The 20,919-nt window shown below is 41.6% G+C and overlaps 1 protein-coding gene across 1 annotated transcript in view; it reads left to right on the top strand.

The window, feature by feature from the left end:
* The window catches only part of LOC307254953 (low-density lipoprotein receptor-related protein 8-like), a gene marked incomplete at both ends in the record, with an annotated part of 115,261 nt that extends 95,662 nt beyond the window's left edge, over positions 1-19,599 (top strand). Inside the window, 8 exons of the mRNA XM_080033529.1 lie at positions 920-1,147; positions 7,290-7,408; positions 7,867-8,006; positions 10,889-11,030; positions 11,686-11,838; positions 13,809-14,099; positions 15,339-15,407; positions 19,256-19,599. Coding sequence (XP_079889655.1) covers positions 920-1,147; positions 7,290-7,408; positions 7,867-8,006; positions 10,889-11,030; positions 11,686-11,838; positions 13,809-14,099; positions 15,339-15,407; positions 19,256-19,599 — 1,486 coding nt within the window. The remainder of the gene's footprint in view (positions 1-919; positions 1,148-7,289; positions 7,409-7,866; positions 8,007-10,888; positions 11,031-11,685; positions 11,839-13,808; positions 14,100-15,338; positions 15,408-19,255) is intronic.
* Positions 19,600-20,919: the final 1,320 nt, after the last annotated feature.

Genomic DNA, 20,919 nt, shown 5'->3' with positions numbered 1-20,919 from the left:
ATGTACTGAGAAGCATCTTCTTGTTTAGTCTTCTGATGTTTTTGAAACCTAATCCACTGAGTTGATGGCTATGGGCTGGTATCATTCCTCTCCTCCTATTGTTATCATACCTGTTATCAGACGTTTTCTCCCCAGTGTATATTCTAATTGGAGCGCTGTGTTCCCTTTTTAAATGGATGTTAAGATAAAAAATCTCTGGGGAAACTAAAACGGAGATTCCTGTGCTGGAGCTCAGCTGATTGGCTCTCACCTCACACCTCTGCCGGGGGCCAAATCATTAGCTAGCAGGGCAGCCCCTGGGTTAAACCCTGTCTATTCTGATAAGTGGTCCATCTTAGAAGGACCCTAACCCAGGGATGAACCTGCTCAGCGCATGGCCCCTGGCTAGAGGTTGTTCACCAGTCCTATTTGCCACAGTCGCATTACAGAACAATGGAGATTGCAGAATTAGTACACACATAAATCAAGATGATACATAATCTTGAGGCTGTTCACTTGTCCTGTCACTGCCCTGTATGTATTTCCAATTTCTTTTCCACTCACAATCTATTTATTCATTTATTTGTTCATCCTTATTGCTTCCTTGTTTCACCGCTGTGATTGCACTTACTTTTCCTATATTTACATGTACAGTCTCTAACTACTTTTTAAGTTTTGTAAAACATTTTAACTTTTAGAAAAAAATCCCTAAAAGTCAATATCCTACAAAGATAAATCATTATTGCAGTGTACCATGTAATAAGAAAAAGTGTACACTGACTCATAATTACAAAACAGAGCCCCAGCAGGCAGTCAACACGAGACATTGATTTTGCAATAACGGCTGGCTTCCTGTAGATTATGGCTTCTATATTCTCCTGAAACTCAAAATACTCCAAACTCTCTCTCTCTCTCTCTCCCTCTCCCTCTCCCTCTGCAGTGCGTTCATCCATGAAGCCAGTGACCCCTCCCAGCAGGTGACGCTGATGGACTCACACCTGCACACCCCCGCGGGTCTGGCTCTAGACTGGCTGCAACACAACCTGTACTGGACCGACTCCGGGGACAAAACCATCTCTGTGGCCTCGGTGGACGCCACCAAGAGACGTGTCCTCATCAACACGGACCTGAGTGAACCCCGGGCCATAGCACTGGATCCCCACCAGGGGTAAGGGGGAGGACATGTGTGTTTACTGTGTCTTGTCTTTTGTTGTTGTCAAGGAACACCTTATATATATAGTTTTTTTTTTTTTTTTCGATGTTTTGACCGAATCTAACCGGACAGTTTTGACTCCGATACTTAATTCACCCTTGGAAGCAATCCTGTTCGTAATGGACAGCTATCGCGGCTAATTTGGTCAGTTGAACTATCAGCGGTGAGTCCAGCGTTCCGTGACCGCCTCAGAGTGCGTCCCGTTCGGGTACGAAGTGATGGAAGCTGTTGCTCAATGCTAGCCAGTGCTAACCCTGCTAGCGCTAGCCAAACAGTGTTCTTTTCTTTTTTTTTTTTAATAAATACAAAAATAAATACAGAAATGATGACCCCACTCACCCAGGCAGATCCGGAGCTTTCTATACTGAAGGCTGAGCTACAGGCTTTAGAGAGCCTTGTTCACGATGTCCTCCAGCGGCAGTCCTCTCTGGTCTCCCGGATAGCCGTGCTGGAGCATTTTCCGCTCCGAAGCTCTCAGCCGCCGGCTAGTGGCGCTTCTGTTGCTCCGGTCTCAACTCCAACTACCAACGCTTCTTGGTCGTCTGTCGTCAAGAAGGGCAGACAAATTCCCCCTCTTCTCTCGCCTGGTCCTGTGCTGTTGCACAATTCGTTTGCTCCGCTGGAAGAGCTAGATGGGGCTACTGAGCCTGCGGCTGGCGCTGCATTCTCCCGATCCGAGTCGCCAGTCCCAACCCGCTCCATACTTATTCAGAGGCGTTCAAGTTCCCAGTCCACTCCCCAAGGCGGACGCCAGGATCGCCGCCGTCCTCCAGCTCCATTCAGACCAGAACATCCATCAGTGCCTCTACAAAATGATGTCCCCGAGGTCGCCGCAGCTGGCGATGACGTATCCTGTACAGGTGCTGCTCACTCTCGCAGCTATGCCCCGCCCCTCAAATCCAAGCTGTCACTCACATCCAAGCTGTCACTTTACAGAGGGAGCTGTATGAATGAGGAGCCAGAGATTCTGATAATAGGGGATTCCATCATCAGATACCTGCAACTTCCTGGTGCCTTCACTTATTGCCTTTCTGGAGGAAAGGTGTGTGACATGCTAGAGCTCTCACCTGCCCTCATCGACCGCCACCCTACAGCCCACACTGTCATTTTTCATATTGGGACAAACGATGTTATGAACAAACAATCGTGCAAACTCTATGCCCAATTAGAGAGTTTGTCCATCACCCTGCAGAGTTTGGGGAAAACCTGCATTTTTTCCGGCCCCACCCCCACTCTGTCTAAAAGCCCAGAGCGCTTCAGTCGCCTCCTGAGTCTTCATGACTGGCTGAAGTCTTTCTGCTCTGCAAACATGCTGGGCTTCATCAGCAACTTTGACTCTTTTTGGACCAGACACAAGCTCTTTAAATCTGACGGCCTCCATCCAAACACCAAAGGTGTAAGAGAACTAACAAATAACTTCATTCAGCACATTGCATTTAATTTGGACTGATATTCACCACAGCATGACCCCATCAGAAGAACCTCCACTAAAAAAGACCCCCCCGGAAGTCCTGCTCAACATGAATTATACTCCCCTTCCATTTGTGTTGCAAACCTTCCTCCAGCTCTGGACATCACACCTGACTGTCCTCCCTCACCTCCAACGGCCCATCCACCTGCTGCTTCTAACGTTGGCTCCCTCTACAGGCACAAACCTGTTTTGTATGACCCTGAAAAACAAGCAATGCTTCCTAGCTGTAAGCTAAATTCACCACAAATTCTTAAATCAAGAAAGGGCTTGGGTTTTCTACATTTAAATATTAGAAGTTTATTGCAGCATGATAAATTAGACCACGTAAAGATTTTAGTGTCCCAGGCAGATCCAGATGTTTTGATTCTGACTGAATCCTGGTTAAAGAAGAGTACAGATGACTCTATTGTGGCAATAAATGATTATAACTTATTCAGAATAGACAGAAACACAAGGGGTGGGGGAGTGGCTGTATATGTTAAATCCTGTTATTCTGTAACACTTTTACATGCTGTCTCTGTTCCAAATGGCTTTGAATTTCTTGCGCTAGAATTATCTTTATCGTCAAATGATTGTTTTGTTGTAATTGGTGTGTATAGGCCCCCATCAGCTGTAACTAGCTCCTTAAATGATCTAGCACATATGCTCTCCAGTTATGTAAATAGAGAGGTAATTGTGATGGGTGATTTTAACGTTGACTGGCTTTCTGGTGCCTCTGAATCTTTCAAAGAAATCTGTAGCAACGTTAATCTTACACAATTAATAACTGAGCCCACAAGACCCAATCTAAAAAATCCAGCAAAATCAACTTTAATCGATTTAATCTTATCAAATAAAATAAATAAAATAGCCTCAGCTGGTGTCTTTGAGCTTGGGATTAGTGATCACTGCCCAGTGGCCTGTATCAGAAGTATTCATTTAAAAAGATCTCAACCTAAAATCATAATTAAGCGTAATTTTAAAGGTTTTAATGAGCAAGCCTTTTTAAGTGATCTCCATCATAGTGACATTCAACTGACTACGCAAATTTCGGATGTTGAGTTAGCCTTAGACCATTTCATCAATACTTTCACCTCAATTATAAACAAGCATGCGCCCCTAAAAAAACATAGAGTAAAAAATAGATCAAACCCCTGGTTTACAAGTGAACTGTCTGATTTATTTTCCGAGAGAAATAAAGCATGGTCTGTAGCTAGACGCTCTGGAGATAATACCAATTGGACAATTTTTAGACACCTTAGGAATAAGTGCACAGCCATGGTCAGGAAAGCCAAATCTGAATACTACCTTGAATTAATCTCAAACTGCTACTCTAACCCTGCACTATTTTGGAAAGCTGTGAACTATAATAAAAACAATTCTAGCACAGTTCCCACTCATATCAAATTAAATGGTCATACTCTCAATGATCAAAAAGAGATTGGCTTAGCTTTTAATAAACATTTTGTAGCTACTGGTCAACTCTTTCAGAATGGAGGATATAGGCCTTCTACCACCAGTAGTAACGTACCGCCTGTCTCTCAAACTCCTCTTTTCAGCCTTGATCTTCTTCCCACAAGTGTTGTTGTAGATGCGCTCCTCGCCATCAACCCCAAGAAGTACATGGGAGAGGACAATTTGGACCCGTTTTCAATCAAGCTCTCTACACATATAATATCAAAACAAATTACCCATATTTTTAATCTTTCCATCTCCTCTGGAATAGTTCCTAAAATTTGGAAAAAAGCTCATGTAATTCCTTTACATAAAGGTGGTGACAAAAATAATCTTAATAACTACAGGCCAATTTCCAAACTCCCATGCCTCGCAAAAATTCTAGAATCACTTATTAATAATCAGTTAAAAACATTTCTAACTAGTGCTTCCATTTTGAGCCCATTCCAATCTGGTTTTAGGGCAGGTCACAGTACTGTCTCTGTTGTGACTTTGGTTGTAGACAACATTGTTACAGCATTAGACAAGAAAAAGCACTGTGCAGCACTTTTTATTGATCTTTCAAAGGCCTTTGATACTGTTGACCACCATTTGCTTTTACAGAGGCTGCATGACATTGGCTTTGATCAGTCTGCATGTAGCTGGTTTAGGGATTATCTCTCTGATAGACAGCAGTCAGTTAAACTGGGAAGATACCAGTCTGAGTTTTTAACTGTTACAAATGGTGTCCCACAGGGCTCAATTTTAGGTCCAGTTCTTTTCACAATTTATATAAATAACATTGTTTCATCGCTAAAAAACTGTCACGCCCATCTTTACGCTGACGACACAGTACTGTATTGCATTTCCGATTCGGTGCACCAATCTATTGAGAACCTACAAAGCTCTTTTAACACCCTGCAGGACTGTCTAGTGGACCTCAGGCTTGTTCTTAATACAGTCAAAACCAAATATATGTGTTTCTCCAGAGCAAAAACTATACATTTTAATGATCTTATTATTCACACAAATAATGGATCTCATATTGAAAGAGTCACTGAATATAAATATCTTGGCATCTGGATAGATGAAAAACTCTCTTTTACATTTCACATAAAAAATCTTGTCTGTCGTCTGCGACAAAAGATTGGATATTTTTATAGGAATAAAGCCACCTTCCCGTTGTTCAGTAGGAAAAGGATTATTGAGGCAGTTTTTATGTCTGTCCTTGATTACGGTGATGTGGTCTACCGGCATGCATCACATTCATGTCTAAAACTCCTAGACTCAGTTTTTCACTCCGCTTTAAGGTTCATCACAGGAGATGCTTATGACACACACCATTGTCTTTTATATGAGAAGGTTGAGTGGCCCTCCCTTAAAGAGAGACGTGATGCACATTGGCATGTTTTTATTTACAAAGCCTTGACTGGGAAGCTTCCTCGTTATTTAACAGAAATGCTGCTTGTTTCAAATGGGCTTTATCAGACCCGCTCCACTGACATGCTTATGCTTTATGTCCCACAAGCCCGATCTGAGCTGGGAAAGACAGCTTTTAGCTTCAGTGCACCTGACTCCTGGAACAACTTACAGCTAAAAATTAAACTAAATACATTCATATCCTTTGGCCAATTTAAACAGACTATCTTGGATCTGCCAAACTCTACTTGTAACTGTTTTAATTAGACTATATTGTACTTTATGCCTTTTAATTGCTGCCACTCTTCCCCACTCTGTAAATGTTTCAATCGTTTTGTTTTTTCTTCTCTTCACTTGTTGTGTATTTGATGTTTTTGCATTGAATATTTTGTTTGTATTGTTGTTTTGAATTTGTTTTGACTCGACGTCATTGAAAATGAGGGTCACCCCTCAATTGGTCTCTCGAGGATAAATAAAAGTTAAATGAAAATGAAATGAAAAATATACTTACCAAACATTGAAGAGACAGGAGAAATGATCAGATAATTATGGTCAATAAAGCCCCTGTAAACACAAATCCACAAAATCCGTCCAACTATGTCATTTGGGGAGTTAGCTGGATGATAGTCTCGCAAAGCCAGACCAAACTACAGCAAGTAGTATAGCTGGATGATAGTAAGCATCTGAAAAGAGTTAGGCAAATGTAACTATCCAAATTTAAGATATTGTCATTTACCTTCGATAGACTTTAAAGCAATGTGGTTAGGATGATGCGGGCTATGCTCTGGTTCTTCTGAAGCAAGTATGTTGAAGCAATCACGACAGTTCTCTGCCCAAATGTTCTATAAAAACAATGTTCTATAAAAATCAACTTACATTCAGCCTAAAATAGTTTAAAATGTAGTTTATATTGGTTTCCCTAATCTACAGCTGCTTGAACATGCTGGCAGACAAAACACTGATCTCTATTTTCCTCTTCTATAACATTTAAGATGATGTTCAGTGATCCCAGATGAAGAAGTGATTTCTATCCAGGAATTGAAAAAACATAACCGTGTCTAACGATAAACACAAGAGAACTCTTGTTGCTGGAAATGGGAATGCAGATTAATAAGCCTGTGACCCATTTAGCATCCTGACTCAATAGTTTTTTTATGAACATTCAGTCCTAGATGATCTCTCCTAATCTTGAAGCTTTATGTATTTGTGCCAGCCTCTGCAGCTTTTTTGTTTTGGTGATCTAAACCCACACGAAAACAAACAGGCACTAAAATAAGCTGAGATGAACAGGAGCATAGCCTTTACTGGTAGTGGTACGTACACTACACACAGTCTGCACATAACCAATCACGTCATAACTGCCAAACACGAGTACAGCACACAGATTTCTTCCTATGACACAAATAAGTGTTGAACAGAAAGCTCCCATAGAGTGCACTTTAAACACTCATTATTAACAGACTTGTAAGTACCTAGAAATGGTGGTGTGCCGTTAGTAAATCTTGGAGCAGTTTCTGGGGTTTGCGACAGCCACTGGCAGAACAGACAAAGTAAAAAAAGAGAAAGAAACTTCAACAAAAAGAACTGTCGGCACAACAATATAGTTACTTATAGTTGCATCATAACTTATGGGAATCTACAAGAATGAAAGATACAAAGAAAAATCATTATCAGTTTAATATATAAATAAAAATAAATATATAATTCTATAAGAATATGAGTTTCACATTTCTTGCTGAGCACAGCAGCACTACACAAATAACTCAATAAATATGCTTCCTTTGTTGCCTCCAGCTTTATGTACTGGTCAGACTGGGGCACGCAAGCCAAAATAGAGAAGGCCGGGATGAATGGAGTGGACCGACAGGTGCTGGTGGCTGATAACATTGAATGGCCCAATGGCATCACTCTAGGTGAGAAAAAAAATCCTTACAATATTTTACATTGTTATTTTTGCTGTTGTTGTGTGTTTCTAAATGTCTGAAGCACAGTTCTGAAAAAGAGCTTACTGTATTTACTCAATCAAATCATGGAAGGTTAAGGTTAAAAATAATTGAAATTGAAAGGGTAAATGTTAAAAGATGATGTCTAAAAGAAATTGATTTATGAAGTTACCGCGGTTGCTTTTGAATGACATTTGAGGTGTTTCAGAAGTTATAGATCCACATAGTAAAACTTGCAGTGGCTTAAGCGTGACAACCTGACATTTAAAAACGTAATCAATATCCCTTAAAGGGATTTGTTGGTCAGAGTGCACGAGTGCTTACCGCAAAGACAAATCGATGTCTACTTGCCTTGGGAATCCTAACCGTGTGTGTGTGGATGTATGTGTGTGTGTGTGTGTGTGTGTGTGTCGGTGTGTGTTTCTCAGATGTAGCCAACAGGCGTCTGTACTGGGTGGATTCAAAGCTGCACCTCATAGCCAGCGTGGACCTGAACGGAGCTCAGCGCAGAACACACATGTCGTCTGCAGACACACTGGGACACCCCTACTCTCTGGCTGTTTTCGAGGTTTGTATGCAACAAGATTTCACGGATTTGTCCTTTTTATTAAGCCTCCCACATCCCCATCATATCTCCCTCATCAGCCTCACAGGAGTCTGCAGTGTGACTGGGCCTTTAAATGAAAAAGACTGTTAAATTCAATTTACTCTACGCTCAATTTTGTGTGTTTGTCCCTTTGGGATTGACTGGCTGAGCATACTAAACGGAGGCGAGGACAGCTTTAGGGAGTAGAGAACACACACACCCACTCATGCTTATGGTCATCAGCCAACTTCTGTCTGTGTGTGATATGTCATGGCCATCAGGGAGACTTGAATCTGGTCTGATGCCAAGCAGTCCGGCATCTGCTGCCCTTTGGGTTTCTATGTTGTGTGTGTTTTTTTTTTGCCTGGGTGCAAAGCTTGCCCGGGATGTCCCTGTTGTTGCCACTGCACATAAGTCCCAGCCAGTTTCCGATGGGTGATGATGGCAGGCTTCCCCCAAGAGGCCTATTCCCCCAGTGGGACTGCTCTTAAGGGGAACCGCTCTCAGTGGGAAAAGAGATACCGTTTTTTATTCAGCATTAGAGCAGTTTTACAAGCATGGATTTAAATTTTTTTTTTTTTAAAACTCAACTAGTTGCGACTGAAGTAGATTTTTGTAGTTATAAAATATGGGCAAAACCCCACACCGTCTCGAAAGTAAAAGTACTACTGTTTAGAGAATGACCCCCTTGAGAGTGACAGTATGTTGTCATAATGAATATCATAGTACTGGATGATGTTGTTGATGCGTCAATGTCTACTCTGCATTTAATGTGTGAGTCATGTAGGTCATTGGTAACTAAATCTCAAAAACAGTGTTTGTGGAGAAAAATATACAATATTTCCGTCTGAAATGAAGTGAAGTTTAAGTTTAAAGTAGCATACAAATCAAACGAACTCTTCGTACAGTAAAACTGCTCCTTGTATAACAGCATTTACTCACACGTCTGTTTTGTTTTTCACGTCAGTTCTGACCTTTAAAAATAGAAATACCAATAGTATTTAGCTGTTCAAAGCATAACCTTGAGGTTTTGTTTTTTGTACTCTGCTGCTAGTCCATCCTGCCGGCTGCACTGTAGTGTAAGTCACACAAATGATGATAAATTCCCTCTGGTCTGGTTCATTATTGATCCGTTGCTTCTCTGCTCTCTAACCTGTTGTGACTACAAGGTGACCTTCTTGTTTGGGATGTTGGACATACACCAATGTTATGGATCGGAGCTTGTTGTAGTGAATATCAAATTACTAACTCTTTTTGGCTCAAAACAAACACACATACACACACACAGCGAGATTAGCCTGTAGTTTCTAAGGCAACCCGAATAAATGTCAGTTTTCCCGTCTCATACCATCTTTTTAAACTGTCGAGGGAGCGAACTCGGGAAACAAAGCAAACACATCAATTCATAAACAACAAGCACAGTTAATAATTGCCTTTGAGCTAGTATATTTGGATCCAAAAAGGATGCATTTTAATCATTTAAGACCTCTCGTGTAATGAACCAGAAAATATATGCCAGACACTTCAATCTTCTTAACAGAGTGTCATATCCCATTTAATACGAGCCTGCTTCTTACTGTTGCACTACTACTCCAATAGAAATACAAATGTTTGACTGTGGGCAGCAACCAATTTATCATTGCATAGTTCACTTGCGCTTATTTTCTCTATTGTTTTCGCCCAGATAAATGAGTCTTGTGAGTATTCTGAGACGAGCGTTGGCAACAGGTAGCGCTGTTTATTCTAGGTCTCTGCTTAGGCAATTTTTTTGTCTCTTTGTTTTTATGCGTCTGTTTTACTTTGTTCCCTGTGTTTCATTTACTGAAACAAAACATCAACACATACTGTAGTTCAGACTTTTTCAAATCACAAGAATCCTTGCATTCATGCCTTGCAGAAATTGATCCCATTTAATCAGCAGTATCAATGCATTTGACTATATACTGTTTACTTTGAAATGCATAACATAATATGTTCTAGTTTTTAGCCTTGTTCATTTGACATCAGGTCACAAGGACAGGTCATTCTAGCGGCTATGTGAGGCTGAGGAGATGCTTGGAGCTACATACTAGCAGCTATCATCATGCTCAATTGCTCATATGACAAAGCTAACATGCTACTGCTTAATAGATGTATTTTTTTCTAGGCATTCACTATCTTAGGATAATGTGTTAGCATGCTGATATATGCTAATTATCACTAAACACAATGTCATTAGCTTTGCAAGTATAAGCACATGAACACCAACCAAAGTATTGGACATATTTAAAATTAAGACCAGAGAATGGAACCGGATAAAGAGTAAATGCATTTTTGCATAACAACAACTCAGAATATGAAATTCAAGTTTTATTGCATTCTATACTATGATTGTTGAGACAATTCACTTAAAAAATCACAGATATCGTTGTTATAAAGGCACAGGAGAAAAATTCTGAGGATTCCCAGAGTTGTTTGAATTCATCCACTGAGACATACTGTATACATGTTTGTTTGAAATGTGGTGACAAGCCATCTGGTAGAGTTTAAGATATATCATTGATTGGATTAGTAAAAACGTTGACCTTTTGGTGGAGGTAGGGGGGAACAAGGTATCGGAAAACTGTAGAATAAATCCCCTCGGAACCAAACATTCATATCAAAATCCATAGAATCCGTTCAATAGCAGAGATCTTTCAGTGTGGACCTAAGCGTTGGACCATCAGCATCATGGATTTGAATTGGTGCTGTCCTTCTGAAGTTTCCACCAGAGCTGTTGGAATTTTTGCTTAGTTTACAGATATGTGCTCTTTGGTTGAAGCAAACACAACCCTAACAAGTCTTTTGTTACCCATATGTTGACAATGATCCTCCCTATGTTTCAGGATCGTATCTACTGGACAGACAGAGACAGGGCATCGGTCTTCATGGCCAACAGGCTGACCGGTCGGGACATCCACACGCTGGCTGAAAACCTCAACGACCCCCATGACATTGTGCTCTTCCACCAACTCCGACAGCCGCAAGGTGTGTGTGTGTGTGTGTGTGTGTGTGTGTGTGTGTCGGTGCAGTATCAGTGAGGGTCTTGTCATGAGTCATGTCTTCTCTATTCACTTTCCTCCCTTCCGTCTGATTGTGTGAGCAGAGTGGCATCACTTTGACCCAGCTCCCTCCGCGGGTCCATGTCGACCCAGGATCATGAATAAATGATGGCGAGGGCCTGTGACTGTGCTAGTGTGATCAAAGCATTGGGAGCACTCGTACATTCACACATGTGTCAAAAGCCTGCCTTCTACCCCCCGTTTTCTCTAACAGGCCAATCCACAATTGAGTTAATCTGAAAACAGAGCTCTTAATCATGAATGAGATGGCTGTGTATTTTCTTTCTTGTACGGTAGTTTTATTTGGTATCTCTCTCCTTTATTTCTTCCTTCAAGGATAGCACGGAAACTTACCGCAAGTTTCTGTATGCTGTTTTATTTTGGATTTTTGTTAGTTGTGTGTTTTTGTTTGAATAGTAATGGGCATGGTTGAAAGGGAATACAACAGCGTTCACAGTGGGGAACACTAAAGCGTAGAATTTCCCTCTGTCTGCCTGCAGTTTGCCCATGTTGAATAAGTGATAATGTTATTTATGTAATACCATAACAATGTCATTCTTCATGTCTGTCACTGTCTCCAGGCGCCGACAGCTGTAATCTGGGCAGTGTGGCCAACGGAGGCTGTGAGTACTTGTGTCTCAAGGCTCCGCAGATTACGGAACATTCGCCCAAATACACCTGCACCTGCCCCGACGGACAAGACCTGGGGCCCGAAATGAGGGGCTGTGTGCCAGGTGAGCGTGTTATTGAGTGGTAATAGAGGGTATTTAGTCATCAATATCACCTAAAGGGATTTGTTGGGCAGGATGCCACAGCGCTTACTGTGAAGGTAATCAGATTGTGCTTCACTTAAGGAAGCGCTGACTCTTGTTTTTGTATTGTGCGTCATCATTGGGAAAACTTAAGGGATTTTGGGCAATTGCCTACTGGATTAATGCTGACAAATGTCCCAGTCTATATAGTGTTATTATTAGGAATATAATACAACCAATACAATTTTCGAATGATGTAGCACTCATCTGCACACAGTTACAGTGCTTTGACAACAAATCCCAACTCATTTCTTAAATTATACAATAATAAGGCAGGACACAAAATATTTATAGAAAAAAAGGCAGTTTATACTTGAACTCTTATCACTTGATAAACTTGTCTCCCATATTGTATTATTACCAGCTCAGTATAAGTCACTTATAATAACGTCAGTGTAAGTACATTGTAATTTCACATTTTATTAAAGTAAGACCTGTATTACCTAACACCTGTAGATGTTTCTGTAAGTAACCTGCTTTATGTATGTTTCTGTAAGTAACCTGCTTTATGTATTTTATCACTGTATTACTCATGTATTGTACTATCTGAACAGGGTGTTTGAACACAGGTTTTTGGAAAGGTGGAGGTGGATAAAAAGAAAGAGGGTTGTTTTGTCTCATACTTTGGGAGTTTTTAGCAGTGTTGGGAACATTACTTTAAAAAAGTAATTAGTTATAGTTACTCACTACTTGTTCCAAAAAGTAACTGAATTAGTAACTGAATTACTTTATAATAGAAGTAACTAGTTACCAGGGAAAGTAACTATTTGCATTAGCCTACTGTAAAAAAAAAGTTGCTATATGTCAACAAATTTGGATTTTTCTGAGCAGTTTTCACAAGTCAGTTGAAATGAGTAGGACAGACAGGTAGGCCTACTTGTAAGCTACATAACCTTCAATATTAATTGCACATCAACAGACAGCAAGAGGTTTATCCTGCACTTCAAGTATTTTGTTCTCAACATAAGTAGCCTAGTAGAGGAAACTGCTGAATGTACCGTGCTGATCTGCTATATCACTGGATTCACTTCAGGGGTGTCGGCTAAAACACCACTTAAGGCCAAAAACGTCAGACTATGAAGCATGAGACGATGAGAGGAGGAGCAAGGAATTATCCTATGTTTATTTCCTTCTTTAACTTTAGCATACAGATCCCAGGAAAAGAACAATAGCAATATTCGGCTCGTGATGACACGCTAAAAAGCTGTTGCATCCGGCGAATCGCGGCCGTTTAATAACGTGCATAACTTATAATTTATAGAGATCGGGAAACTCCACGCACTTACTCACAAGGGCGATGCAAACAAACTCAGGGAGAGCACGTTTCAACCGTGGATTGATAGGTGGTTACTGCGGCAATGTGCACGCTCACACAACAGAGAGAGAAAGAAAAAGAAACTTCACTAAACAGGCGCTCCGGCTGACTGACGTGACGGCGCTAACTGACAGTTATAATGTCATCCACACTGAATAAAACACAACTTAAAACACACCGGTCTCCTCACTAGCAGTTTGTGTAGTAAGGAGCCAGGGGTGCGTTCGGATTACACAGTTTATTCAATCAATTCATAGTAACGCACCGCATTTAACGTTCAGTAACGATAACGGCATTGTAACGACGGAAAAAGTAATTAGTTAGATTACCCCGTTACTGAAAAAAGAACGGCGTTACCTAACGCCGTTATTTTAAACGGCGTTATTCCCAACACTGGTTTCTAGGCACATATTAATGTTGGAAAACCATGAATGAAGTGCATTGTGCATAATAGGTGGCCTTTAAAGTTAAAGAAAAAATACATCATACCTGAAACCACATTTCCATGGGCTCTAACACATCTACAATACTCCGAACTAAATATTTTACTCCTGTCCTTTCCTTTCTGTCTCTACAGCGGCTCCAAGAAATGACACAACCTCGACGTCCTCGCCCCCCGCTGTGTTTACCCCCGGCACCAGAGTGACTGAGGCTGAAGACTTCCCCCCGCCCTCAGGGGGAGTATCACAGGCAGACGCCACAGCACACCTGACCACCGCTCCCTCTGGGTCCCCCGATCCCCTGGCAGCCCTCTCCACTCTCAAGCCTCTGCCCTCACAAGAGTCAAAGGCCCTGGGCTCACACTCCACCGCCACCACGATGGTCGTCTCCACCACACCTCCGGGGGACAGCAGCGTCTCTCAACACTGTAAGTGGGCTGTTCATCCCAAGAATATGTTTATTAATGCTGACTGCGCTTGCTTTAGGCATTCGCACCTTGCATTTGCACACTTGACGGCTAAAGTGTAGTTGGTTTGACCAGTTTTGAGTGCTCCGTACCATATTCAAGCACGGTTGGAAGAGGTGGGCGTCGGCGCGGTAGGGATGCAGGTAAAAGCACGAGCCGGCACGGGCAATGGCATAGACAGTGGTCTTGATGTTCATTTACATGAGACTGTTCCCCGCGACCCGATACGTCCATTCGCGCAACAAACATTTAAATAAAATAAATGTTGCAGAAAGGTGAGTGCGCCCTAAGAGTCAGACATGTGAACATCCATTCCTTGATTTTTGACTTTTTCATGTGAGAGGGCAGAGTGGCTCCTTCAAAGGTAATAAGATGTTGGGTCCAATTCTCTGATAAAGGGGCACTTTGACCTCCTGCAGGCCTGCTTACGGACATAATGTGACTAACTACCTATCCCTCCCTGTAATGATGACATTAAGGTGAGGTATCTACAAGCCCCAACAACCACGCTTGACTGACTTTAATATTAGTGATGGATAGCACCTTGTCACCTTGAAAATGTCGCCTTTCCCATCCATAAATTGCGCTCTGTGTGGGCTGCAGTGTGCGTCTGCGAGGGCGTTTGTGCATCTGTACATAAATAAGTGTGGTAGTATGTATGTGATATGTAAATTAGTCTGAGGGGGCATCGGAGCCTGATGAAAGAGGTGTGGAAAAGGTCAGGGTTACTGTCAAAGTTACACTCTAACAAATGCCAAGCAATTAATTTTCTCTCCCTTCCTCATTTTTATTCAAACCTCCTTTTGGCTATCTGTCTCTCTCTCTCTTCAAACCGGCTCCCTCTTCATGTCGCACTCTCATTTCTCACACATTATTCTCACTCTCATCCTCTCTCGCTTTGCTGTCCTTTCTGCCTCTCGCTCTAAATCTTCCCTCTCTCTCCCTCCTCTGTTTCCCTCTTGTTCTCTCTCTCTCTCTCAATTCAATTCGATTAAAAAAAAGCTGTATTGGCATGACTATTGTAGAAAACAGTATTGACAAAGCATTATATATATTGCAAATAATAACAAATGGGTGTGTACATGCATATATAAACACATTACAAATGATTAGGCATGTGATTGTAAATAATAAAATGTGGACAGTAAGAATGATAAATGATGTCTCTCTCTCTCTGTCTCGTACCATCTCTCTCCTCAGCTGGAAGCGAGCATTTCCTCCTGGGGGAGAATCTGACAGTGGCAATTTTGGGAGTGGTCATCCCCATTGGTAAGTCACCGGGAGCCTTCTTGTCTGTCGTGTGTGTGTGTGTGTGTGTGTGTGTGTGTGTGTGTGTGTCCACATTAAAGGCCTGTGGGGCTGCATAAAGCTGCTGTCCATGGCCACTCTGTTTGTAACCCATTCACACTGACCCTGCTGTGTCAGGATGAGAGGAGCCTGGCTAACCTTTCTTCCTCGCGCAGGTTTCTCTGAGGTCTTTCTCCGTGCGTCTGACATTACTGCCACGCTGCATTAATCACTTCATACTGTGTTGTTGTGTTGGGTTCTGCTACAGCCAGACGTGTACTTTTGTCTCTGTGTAGCTAACATTTAGTAAAAAAATAAAACATATAGTGCACCTACATTACAAAAAAAATATTTTTGGTATCCACCCATTCAGAGAATTTTTTTTTTCATTTGCCCAATGTTTGAAATATCCATTTTTGACATTTCGGGCACGTTAAAAATGCAGTTGAGATAAATGGAATTTAGTTACTGTTTCCACAAGCTATTTCTACTCTCGCATGTCACATATTGCAGGTAACAATGATAAAGTATGCAGATGTACAACTCAAAATCTTCAGTAATTTATTAAACAATGGTTGCTTGAATTCAGACAGAGGTATACAAAAACAGCTTCTCTTATTTAGTTGGGAGTTATCGATTAGGGCGGGTAAATTGACAACTGAAGCTAGCTAGTAAAATAACGCTAGCTCCATAGGTTTGTTAATATGCTGTTTGTGGCTAACTTTATTATTATTCTAATATAATATTTGATGTAAACATTCATACTATCGTGCCAAAAGACTGTTGCTTCCTGTCCCAGGAATAAAGCCGATGATGTACCTGTAACAGCATTGTTCTTTTAATGATTTAGTCCTAGTATCATAACTTCTATAACTCTGCTTGGCTTCACAGCCCACATATTGTTTGTATTTTCAAACAGTATGATTGAACTTTTTACATTTAAAGAGGAAGGTCTTGCAGAATGAGGACCCACTCATGTGTTTGGCAAATATAACTCTATCTAAGGTAACAGTTGCTTGGGTTTCTAGAGTGTAAACTAACTAGTGTAGTAATAGGAGAGATGATGACTGGATAATTACTGTCTATTCTGTTATATGGTGCTCAGAGCATTTCCAGAAAATAAATACCTATTACTCTTGATAATGGAACTGCCCTTTTTAAGAGGATAGTTTTTTTTGTTACAGGGAATAGTTTCCCTCGAGTAGAGCTGGTTCTGCTTTGACTCCACTTATAAAAAAACAAACATATAAAGGCGTAGAAAAATAAACACACTGTTAATTTAGAGAACATTACAGTGGAATTTTCTGTGCATTTGTCAAGCAAAAACAAGCTAAACCAATGCAGAGACAAAATCAAACAAAATGAATCATCCAATTAGTTCAGATGGACTGTTCTCATTATATCATTCATAAGCTGAACAGATTCCTCTCAGTACGGGAGGGAAAAAGATGCCAATAAAGCATAAAAGCTTTACTGTGTCATTTGATAAAGCCTCATTAAATTACATTGCTTATTCAAGGACACATTTGTTGAGGATGATCTATTGTGATAGTTAAAAATTTTGCCTCCCCACGGATAGTTTAAAACTAATTCCCTCTGCAGCCAGGCCACTAATGGCGCGTCACACTGTTATTGAGTGTCTGCTAAAAGTCTGTTGGTCGGTGTGTGTGACCTGTCTTAAACCACAATATTTAGCCGAGCCACCCACACAAACAACCCCTGTATCGCTGCCCTGTAAGCACCGGAAATGTTACAACAACCTTTTTTTTATTTTTTTAAGTAATAAAACCCAAAATGTAATAACTGGTCGATAATGTACCAAAATGTTGAACCCATACTGTAATAAAAATGTTCTCATAATGTAACAACTAGGGATGGGCATTTTAAGAAATTTCCTTGCTCGATCATCGCTAGAATTATCGAGCAATTATCGATTAATCATTAACTTTTTCTATAGGCTATATTAAAATTCCCATTGGTAGAAAATACAAAATGCAGCATGTTTTTATCAATGAAATCTTTATTCCAACAATAATGTATAGGCCAACAATAATACAAGACAGTTAACTTGAAGACCTACCTACAACTGTTTAACAGTTTTAAAATAATAAATACAGGCATTACAGGTTATAGGCCTATGCGGCGCTCGTAAAGGCCGAACAATGCGCCTACAGGCGCTCTTAAAGGTTTGGAAACGCTTCAACAAGACTAAATCTGTATTCCAATTACTATAAGTAGCCTACTATCGGCCAACAATAATCAAACAAGGCAGTACAAGTGGGCATTAAACTGTATAACTGTTTTGAAAAAAAAGGGAAAAAAATGCCGACATAGCTATGCCTATAGGCTGCAGCCGGCGCTCGGAAAGGCTCGCAACAAAAAGATGAGCCACACATTTAGAAACAATTGCATGAACTAGCCTATCTAAAAGCAATACCTTAGTGAACATATATAAGGCTGAACTTGTTGCTAAAATGTCACAGTTTTGACAAAATGTAACGACTCTAAGAGGCACCACGCCGAAAGAAAAGCGGAGCGAGAGACAACACATTAAGAAAAAAAAGAGCGACGTACATACGGTGGTGACTGTCCCCACTGTCCATACTATGGACAGTGGGGACAGTCACCACCGTATGATGGTGACTGTCTATGGACTCCATAGCATACAGTACCTCCAGCCTACATATTTTTGTTTAGGAATATGAGCATGTTAACATGCTCGGGGGTCAGACGCGAACGCAGCCTTGTAACTGTCAGTCCAGCAGCAGAAAACACCCGCTCTGACGGGACCGAAGTTGCGGGGATGCAGAGGTATTGTCGCGCCAACTTTGACAGCCTGGGGAACCTTCTTCCTTTCACTTTACACCAGTCGGTAGGGTTGCAATCCAGGGGTGGGGTAGGGGGGGGGGGGGGTATCCCTCAGAAAGTTATTAACCTCTGTGTCAATGCCAGTGTCCAGTATAGTGGAGTATTGCTCCCCGAGGAGTAGTGCCATATAGCGGAAGCCTGTGTGGCGGCGGCTCCAGTGTTTGCGCTCCCTTCGTCAGCGTGCCGCCCAGCCTGCTCGATAGCCTCCTGGCCTCCTGGTCTCCACTGCCTCTCCCAGTTCAACTAATTTCGCATGTGTACAGTGCACGTCTCCGTTTTTTACATTAGAAATAATAAAACATCGTGCCCTGGTGGTTAGATTTGTTATTTCTTCCACATAGTGATATTCAATTAAATGCTTCAAGACTCACAGTATGCAATACAACGTCCTTTTGATCGATAACAATATAAATTGATCGACACATTTCTTAACGAGCAATTATCGAGCATCGATTAATTATGCCCATCCCTAGTAACAACTAATAATATTCTGGGTCACTTATTACATTATGGAGAACATTTTATTTTTTTCATAATATTTTTATTATTGCATTACATTCTAGAGTGATTCAATCATTTATGAATTAAAGGGGCAAATGCTTCAATGCAGAGTGTAGTTTCATACCTAAACGGCTGGTCCATAATGTGATAACTAACTCAAATGAACTAAGTTGTTACATTATGGGTAAAAAGTTATTACGTTTTGAGCTCAGCATTGTTTTTTACATTATCTACCAGTTATAACATTTGGGATTTTATAAAAATGTTTAAAAAAAATATATTTTCGAGTTGTTGTTACATTTCGGGGTCTTACATGCCCCCTGCCCTCTCTGTCCCCCCGCATGCCTTGTTCTTGCTCCTCTCGGTGCCTCTCATTTCACTCCATTGGATTCGTTATTGCTGTGTTAACGCTCCCCCCTTTCCCCCCTATGTCCCTGCCGCTGTGTGTTAAACGCATGCAGTTCCTATCGTTGCCACAGTGGTGTTCGGCCTGGTGTGCGCCGGGGTCTACGCGGTGTGGCGCAACTGGCGGCGCAACTCCACCAAGAGCATGAACTTTGACAACCCCGTCTACCGCAAGACCACCGGCGAGGGAGAGGAGGACGAGATCCACATCGGACGGACAGACGGCATGGTGCACCACGCCCACCACCACCACCCCTACCCGCCCGGTGTCAACATGGGAGTGGTGGGGGCCGGAGGCGGCACCTGCCCGCAGTTCATTGCCCTGCCACTGGGGGGCAGCATGCCTGACCCAGGGACTCACTGGTACACGGAGCAGCCCATGCTCTCTGCTGCAAAGTGACCCACAAGCTGCTGCGAAGTGACAGCCGCTCAGGCACACGCACAGACACAGTGAGGTCAGCAGTGACTTGGACTGAGTTTGCTAAAAGGGGACGAACAACATACTATATCATCTAGTGTTCACATGCAGCCATTCACAGCATTATGTCCTATGCCACTTTCCATGTGAGAAGCAGCAGAATTAATAAGACTTAACATGATTCTTTTAAAATCAACATTTCATACCTTTTCTGTGCTGCTGCTGGATCTACTTTGTTCTCCAGCGAAGGCTTAGAATTAATTACAGAATTATTAATGTGTTATAATGTGTTCCTTAACAGGGAATATGGATTCATACTGAGTCTTTTGCATCGATAAGTGAGTGAGGTGTGTGCTGTGTGTCATATATTTTGAGACGGGGCGAAGTTCTGTTTCGTCCTTGATGTATTCATTTTGGGCTTGGTGTTATTCCTGGTGGGCCATGGAGCTGTGGGAACGCCTGAGGAGCTCTGAAAACTGGGACAGCACCTGCGTTGATGGGACAATCTGTACAGTTTCCTCTTTAAGTCAATCATAAATGTCAGTCATTATTGCAACTGTCTTTGTGGGTAAAATTTCCCTAAATTGATTTTCCTTTTGTAAGATATTTCAGTTCACCCAGATCATGTGCTTTATTTCTGGTTCAGAGGCAAGCCTTTAAAGGGTGAGTTGTCTTAAACATTACAGAGTTTAGTGTGAACACTGTTGATTTGACCTCCAACACCCCAGAGTTTTAAGAGGGTGCAGCATCTTTGCAGAATGGGAAAGGAGAAAATAAATATACTGTGTTTGTTTGATGTCTATGAGCAGGGAGGATGTGAGGTTAAAAGGGGTGTTGAATTGACGCAGGAGTTCTTTGACTTCTTTATTGTGACTTGTTTAGGTGTTAAGAGGGTTTGAGAAAAGCAATAGCCTGCAGCTTTTAGTCAGGCTGCAGTGTTATGCGGTTGACCAAATTTTTTTATTTGATCTCCCGCTTTTGACTGTGAAATGTGAAATGCACACGTAAATACACACTGGGGTGCAGTATTAGCAAAATTCATGCTGCTCTACAGAGGACAGAGACAGTGTGCACTTAACCTCCCGAAACACAGCATGCATAATTGCTCACCAACTGACAATGCAGCCTAGCAAGATAAGATAGACACACACGCGCACATGCACGTACACAAGGATTCTGGATGCCATAGCCCACTCTGCTCCCATCTGAGCAGACAGTTTTAGACAGAGCCATGTGGGAGGCCCAGCTGGTGGCTGCATGATAATAGAAAAAATACCCAACACATGATGTCACCACGGAAAA

This window comes from Ammodytes marinus, assembly GCF_949987685.1.
Source record: "Ammodytes marinus genome assembly, chromosome: 9".
In the NCBI taxonomy this organism is placed as follows: Eukaryota; Metazoa; Chordata; class Actinopteri; order Uranoscopiformes; family Ammodytidae; genus Ammodytes; species Ammodytes marinus.
The sequence above is the reverse complement of the archived record's forward strand: the minus strand, read 5'-3'. Positions and strand labels throughout refer to the sequence as shown.